The sequence below is a fragment of the Aethalodelphis obliquidens genome, unplaced genomic scaffold (genome assembly GCF_003676395.1).
Source record: "Aethalodelphis obliquidens isolate GAN/ISIS:26980383/991018 unplaced genomic scaffold, ASM367639v1 scaffold68, whole genome shotgun sequence".
Taxonomy (NCBI): domain Eukaryota; kingdom Metazoa; phylum Chordata; class Mammalia; order Artiodactyla; family Delphinidae; genus Aethalodelphis; species Aethalodelphis obliquidens.
In genome coordinates, this window is record NW_020838012.1 from 4,281,130 (window position 1) to 4,288,837 (window position 7,708).

At 38.4% G+C, this 7,708-nt stretch overlaps 1 protein-coding gene across 3 annotated transcripts in view; it reads right to left on the minus strand.

Moving 5' to 3' along the window:
- CA13 (carbonic anhydrase 13) overlaps positions 1-5,312 on the minus strand; it is a 30,312-nt gene extending 25,000 nt beyond the window's left edge. For all 3 annotated transcript variants that reach the window (XM_027089746.1, XM_027089747.1, XM_027089744.1), the window contains exons 1-2: positions 5,186-5,312; positions 625-822 (exon numbers count right to left, since the gene is read on the minus strand). In XM_027089746.1, coding sequence (XP_026945547.1) covers positions 625-822; positions 5,186-5,222 — 235 coding nt within the window. In that variant the 5' untranslated portion in view covers positions 5,223-5,312. The remainder of the gene's footprint in view (positions 1-624; positions 823-5,185) is intronic.
- Between the last annotated feature and the right edge of the window lie 2,396 nt (positions 5,313-7,708).

A 7,708-nucleotide genomic window follows, 5' to 3' on the forward strand; every position in this document is an offset into this window, starting at 1 on the left:
GAAAGCGAATCACATATATGAATTTAACAAATATGAGGAAGAAATGTAATGGGCTTATAATTTTTGCTAACAATATAGCACTACATAAACACAAGATATTATTACTAAACTAAATCTGAGCTTAATGAATAAGTGAAGACTTTCTTCCAATTAAGGATTTTTAAAATTTATTTTTCATTAATAGAGTAAATACAGCATTATCCTAATAGTAGACTTAAGATAAAAATAATTTGTTGGAAGCCTTAAAATTGTTCCAAAATATGATTCTCTCTGATCTTCTCTTTAATCTTACTTTTAAACTTGATATCATCTATTCTTTGGGCAGGAGGTATACTTGAATAAGGATTAAATGTTCATTTTAAAAGGAAATGCTCTTTTCTACTACACTCAGTTTTTAAATTAACAAATAAACTAGTTGTTTTTTTTTTTGGTTGGTCTATTATTTATTCACCGTGTGAAAGACATTATTCCATGAACTAATCAAACAAAACTTTTACTCTAAGTTCTAGCAAAGTACTAATAAGGGACACACAGTGCATAGGTAGTTCAAATATGAAAGATAAGAATGTGCCATCCAATCAACCAAGCTCCTCACCCCAACCAAGAAAAAAAAGAAAAGCCAACCTGATTTGTCCTCTGTGTCATCAAAGTCAACATTGAAGGAATGGCCACTATTACTGATGATTTTAGCTGAGCTTGTGTCGTACTTGATACTAAGAGGTCGGAGGGAAGAATCATATTTCACTTCTTTGGTTTTAATCTCAATTGGAGATTGTTGATCTCCATCAGCAATAGGGAAAAATTCATTCCAATGAATAGGACCTTTAACATATAGGACCAAAAGAAAAGGACTGAATAAGTTATTTCATTCAACAAATACTTGTTGAGTGCAATGCACTGTACTTGACATTGAAGAAAATACAAAGATTAATAAAATACGATCTTTACCCTCAGCACTTTAACATCTAATTGTTTTGTTTTACAAGACCAACTGCTTTTATTATAGGTATGGAAACTTCCTGGTTTGCCTTAATTCATCTTCAGAATTAAACTCACCCTTGTAGACAAAAGAGCATGTTAAAAGTACTTCACAAATGCCTTCTACTGAACTAAAAGCAACACTACAATTCATCATTGAAAACAATGAGATTCAGTCTCAGCTCCAAGAATGATCTGTGAGAGCTCCACAGGTCAGGTTTATGGGCTGAAAGAACTAACAGAGCTGAGAAAGCTGTGTAGCAAAAAAGGGTGTAGTTCTTTAAAATGCTCTCCCCACTTCTATCACTCACTGTATCTTCACATGTCACCCAGTTCTCAGCTCAATTTCCTGTGAATGTGCAACAGGCAAACTAAGGAAATATGTAAATTTTTCACATATAAAATGACTGCACCATGTCAGGAAATGTAATATTGTTGGTTTTCTGCAGTAGAGTCAGGCAACAATTTATTTCTCTCTTTCTGTGTTTCAGAAGGTCCTTCCAGGGTTGTTTTGCCAATATTACATGAATTCCAATACAAGGTACAATTGGCATCCTGGTCCTCATTCACAAAGTCAAAATCGCATCAAGTTCCCAAATCGAACACATGTTTGATAAATTGAGGTGAAGCAATAAACTGACAATTCCCTTGTATACTCTCACTTCTCTGGGAGACTCATTCAAGTTCTGCCTCTCAAAATCAACAGCCAGGTTGCAGCTTCAAGTAAGCTCCAAGCCAGTCTACAGACTTCACAGGTTAGAGGTTCTTATTTCCTCCTCTACTCTGCCTGTAATTTATACCACCTCCACCAGGTCTGTAGAGCATGGCTGCTGACTAAGCTTTTCCCTACTCTACTAACCAACTAACTTGCTTTCTCTAAAAGTGAAGTACTAACTAAGATGACACAGCATGACGATGAATTAAGCATTTGTTACTAACAACAACAAATATTTTTTAAAGATAAGATTTAGAATGAAATTTCAAGAAATGCAAATATATCATAATTATCAACAGCTTCAATCTCTAAATCTAACGCTCCTTATTACTCTTCTTCTTTGCAAAAGAGAAAGCATAAATTCTTTCCTTTACATATGCTTCAGGTACAAAAAAGTCATAGCATGAATACATAACCACACACATAACTTAGAAATTGTTCTCTTATGAATCATACACTTTGGACTTGAAAGCAACTTGAACATCAAAAGTCCTTCGTTACATCTTATTACAGAAAAGGCATTGCATTTCCTTATTTACTAAGTACTTTCATTTACCTTTCTAACACTCTTTTTGTATACAATCTCGTCCTTTTTTCATGTGAAAAAAATGTTCTATTTCACTGCCCACAAGTATGAGTTAACCTAATGAGAATCAGATTTCAAGTATGCAACACATATGTCATATTAACTTTTTTCCAATCAGGAAAGAGCATCTTTCTCCTCTTAATTCCTTTATGCTCCTATTTCCAGTCCTTTATAACCAGAACTATTTTTAAAAGCAGAGGCAAGACAAAATAAGATAAAAATAATAGCACTTTGCGTTAGTCAATATTATCTATTAACCATAATGGTAGGTTCCTTTCCCTTGCCTTTTACGTGCAACGTTAAACCCATTTAAACATAGTTATAGAGATATACAGAAGTTCTTCCATTGATTCAGGAACTTTCTGAATATCCATAGAGATAGGTAGTTTTCAGTGATTGTCACATTTCCTAAACTAAACTAATAAAACTGTCAAAGGTTTGTGGAAGAAGTTGTAAGCTGTTTGTGAAGGTAACCACTTCCAATGCCTCACTTCTTGATGTTCCATTTTATCACTGCTACTATTCCCAGCTAAAGTTTCCTTTTGTCTGCTCATTCACTGCTCTTGCCAGTCTAAACTGGCAAGCAACAAAACTTGCCCAGTCAGGATACAACACATTTCCAATAGGATTTTGCCAAAGTTGATCTACTTAAAGGTGTGGTCCTCAGAAAGCTATTGAATCTAAAAGCAGGGAATGGTCCTACAATTCTTAGCCGAAATACAAAATCACTCCTTGTTAATGGCTTTTCTAAGATGAATTTTTTTTTTTACGTTTTCAAATTTTCATTTTTTTCTTCGGTTTTCTCCAATTTTATTGAGATATAATTGATATACAGCACTATGTAAGTTTCAGGTGTACAGCATAATGATGTGACTTACATACCCCATGATATGATTACCACAATAAGTTTAGTTAACATCAGTCATCTCATATAGATACAAAATCAAAGAAATAGAAAAAATATTTTTTCCCTGTGATGAGAACTCTTAGGATTTACTCTCTTGACAACTTATATATATAACATACAGCCGTGTTTATTATATGTAGCATGTTGTGCATTAAATCCCTAGTACTTATTTATTTTATAACTGGAAGTGTGTACCTTTTGACCACTTTCATCCAATTCCCCCTTCCCACCCACTCTGGTAATCATAAACCTGATCTCTTCTTCTCTAGGTTTGTTTGTTTGTTTTTGAAGCATAATTTACCTATGTTAGTACCTAGTGCACAACACAGTGATTCAATATTTTTATACAATTCAAAATGATCACCATGATAAGTCTACTTACCATCTGTCACAATACAAAGACATTACATAACTTTTTACTTTAGGTAAAAAGTTTACATAACTTTATTCCCCACGCTGTACATTTCATCTTCGTGATTCATTTATTTTGTAATTGGAAGTTTGTACCTCTTAACCTCCTTCACATATTTCTAAGATGGATTTTTAAAATTTCAGATGCACTTCATTGGAGCCAATATTTTCAAACATATTGAAGAGTAATCAATACTCATTGATTGAAAATACGCTTCTCCTTCCTAATCATAGTGAGGGCACTGTTAACACCCAGTGACTATTAAATAACAATAACAGAAATTATTCCAGCAGAGAGGGAAATTAAAAGAAATTTGTTTTGTAGGTTTTTTCCCCAAACATAAATTGAAAATTAGCAAAATGTAAGATTATAATTGCAGTCTCAAAGAGAAATCCACCTAAATTATACCTTTCATTATTAAAACACTAACTTTCACCTGCTGCCATTTTTTAACTGGCAAGTTAGTCATAGCCTCAAAAAGACTACAATTAGAAATGAAACTTTTCTGTTTCTTTGTGAAAGTAAGCTTTCTATAAAATTAACTATACAGTACTGCTGAATAATATGCATGTTAATCCAAGAAAGTATTATTATTATTACTATCATTATTCTCAGACCTAATTTTGACAGTGATTCACTGTAAGGCTTTCGTGGTGTCACTTTGCAAACATTTCAAGTAATGGTTATTTGAAAATCATCAGTTCAGTTTAATACAAAAACAAGAAAAATGGTTTACTTTTGATAACTTAAGATATACAAGAAGAAAAGTATACATCTTATTATTCCTGTTGGTTCCATCAATAAACACATTTTTACCAACGTGTTACAATGTCAATGATCCTTTGTTAATTCCTCAGTCTCTGAAAGGATGTGTAGAAGGGGAAGGAGAAAGCATGCAGACTGCAGACGTAGCTTAAAATATAACTTCATTTCTAAGAAAGAACCTAAAATCTTGGTAAAACCAGCAGTACCAGTCAACCAACTGCAAGTTGCTGTGGAAATATTTTATAGCTAACAGGTAGCTATTAAGAAAGTTGCGGTACATTGATTGACAAGAAGGCAACGTAAATCTTCAATGTTGCAATTCAAGTCATTAAAATTTCTTAAGTATATTTTCAAATATTTTCCATGATTTGTTTCCCCGTAGAGATAATGAGCTTAGAAGACTGAAAGCAAACTTGTCCTCGATTCATTGAAATATGTCCTCAGATTTCTAAACTCGGTGCCTTTGATTGATAAGTAGTTACTACTAGAGAAAGTTTTCGGCTTTTCAAATGAAAGCGAGGGGACATATCTGAAGATTTCGGGGTCTGGGGTATCGTGACAGGGCTAACGCACGTCAACTCACCCCCACTATCAACAGCCTCCGAGACGCTTTCCCTGTCCACGCAGGACTATGCCTTCCCTCCGCTTCCTGCGTGTGGCTCCGGGGAGCGCTGCTCATTCAAAAGACAAACCGAAAAGTTTCTCGCCAAGTGTGGATTGGCAGAGTGCGGTCGGCGGACTCCGGGAAGCGGGCGGTCCCCCTCGGCCGTCCCCGGCGCAGAGCCCCCTCCCTCACCCCTCCCATCCGCGGAAGGCGCTCACCATTGTGCTCGCCGTATCCCCAGCTGAACCTCGCCATGGTCCCTCGGGGTGGCAGGCAGAAGAAGAAGTGGCGGGGCAGCGAGCAGAAGGAGGGAGCGGGCCGGGCGAGCGAGCTTGCGTGGGGCTGGCGGGGGCCCAGCTTAGGGCGGGGGCCGCGGAGGACCGGGAGGGCCCTTGAACCCCGGGGCCAGGGCGCTCTCGGCCTCGTCCGCCAGGGGGCAGTGGCGGGCAGGGAAGGCGCCCGAGAAGGGAGGACGAAGGTGCTGCGAGTGGGGGGGGCGCTCGGAGCGGGGCTGAGTCCTGTGGTGCGAGTCCTCTCACTGTTTGAACTCGGGAAAGACATAGTGCTTGATACGAAGGCGGGGAGATGGAGAGGGAGGAGGGAAAGAAAGAGAGAAGGGCTTCCAGAGGGGCTTTCCTGCCTTCTGAGAATCGGTCATCCTAGAGAGGCAAGTGTTGCCCAGCGGGCCCTCCAGGGAATGAATGAGCCACCCAGGCCGGGAGCCGCCCGGCTGGGAGGTGAGGAACCGGCTGGAGAAGTGAGGAGGGCGGGGATGGTCGTGGTGGCGGCGACTGCAAAGACAATACAGCGCAATAATGACAATGATAAGAGCCACAAAAAGAATTCTGCTGCTATTTATTAAGGACTTACCACAGGCCAGGGTCTTAGCCAAGACGTTTACCCGCATTTTCCCTTTAGATCCTCACAACAGTCTTTTGAGGAAGACACTATAAGTTCCCAATAGTTAGGAAACAAGGGAATGAGGCTTAAAAACTAAGTAACCGGCCCCAGATCAACGCAGCTACTTGGAGCCTAGAGGTCCCTCTTAAAGAGGAGCCGATCCCCACCCGTCCATTCTTGCTGCCCCCTTCTCCTAACGCTCACCCTCTGCGGGCCTGTGGCTTGGGGAGTGAGGGACCCAAGCCTGGTTATTGATCCTCGGCCCTGAAATTCTGTTGCCCTTTTGACCCTGCAGGGATGCTTGGTAGGCTTGCTGCCCTAGACGGACGACGGAACTGACTGCAGAGCCTTGAATTTCTGTCCTCGTGTGGGTGTTCTGGGCTCCCAATGAAAAATAAACTGTGTGACCTGCCAGGATTATAATTACTGTTCCAGCCGTGTAAGGGTTTGAGTTAGGTCTATGTGAACTTTCAAATTGAATTGTGCAGTGTTACTTAGAGACAAACTAATGCAAAGAGCTTCTTAATTGGCATGAGCCTTCCATAAAAGACTTAAGAGTGGCTGTTAAAATATCTTTCATTTTCTCTTGCCATCCACATCGCAGCTGCATAATGTGGCAATTGCAAGTCCCAGGGAGTCCCTCTTTGGGTAACCACTGCATTGTTCAGGGACCACTAAATAAGGATCAATTTGAACTATTCTTCTTTAGACCTGACCTAAATACCCCACAGTGAGCCTGTAGCTCCTTCTGCTTATATAGCTCTTATTGAGGTTAGAATGAAACAGAAGAAATGCTGCACTTCATATAGCATTAAACACAATAAACTTTATGTTTCTCTTGCACCTAGGAGAAGGCCTAGGCTTCCACATTCCACATTCTGTGGCACAACTGGGTTCATTTATGCCAAGAATATAATAGGAACCAAACTTTTAAGAGTAATGTCTGATCTATATTCATTTTCACCACAGAAGACAATATGCATATATATTTATATACACACACATATATATGGGTGTATATAAACTATATAAATACATGTAAGATACATAAGACATATATAAGTATCTTAAATTTATTTAAGAATGTTATCTTGAAAAGTTAAGTCTGGGTTACTTAGCTAAGCACCCTTATTCTCCACTAAGTCTATAGATATAGTTGGGGATACATGTATGCACTGTATGAATGCAGTGAAAGAGATCGCGAAAGCTCAGAATTCCATGAGACATTTTCCCATGGTGCCCTTGTCTCAGATTAAGTTTCATATTTTATAAACCCAAGGAACCTCTCTGTAAGGAGCTTAGTATACCCACTTTCAGTAACTCAGATGATTAGCACATCAGGGTGAATAATGCTCTAAGTAAATGTCAGTTCCTAATGCTCAAGAATAGTTCTTGAATGAATGAATACATGAATTAATGGACCAAAACTGTTAAAGAAGTTCCAATTAGTGGCTTCAAATCCTTCCCAAATTGTTACTTTTACTGCTTGGGTACACAATTTCCTCTGGTTTGAATGTATTGTGTAGTCTATCCAATTTTCCAAAAGAGCAACCTAACTATTAGAAACAATCAAATAACCATTTATAGAAACTGGTTAAATAATCTGTAGCGCATCCACACAATGGGCTGCTATCAAGATTTGAAAAGAATGAAGATCTCCATGAACAGAGATGGGATGAGTTCTGGGACAGATTTGGTGGGAAAAAATAGGAAAAAAAAAGCAAAGGTGCAAAAGAGTGTATATAATATGCTACATTTTTTATAATTTTAAAAAAGAGAAATAAGAATTTGTGTACATATTTGCAGATTTTCTCCAAAAAAAATATGGAGTTTAAACCACA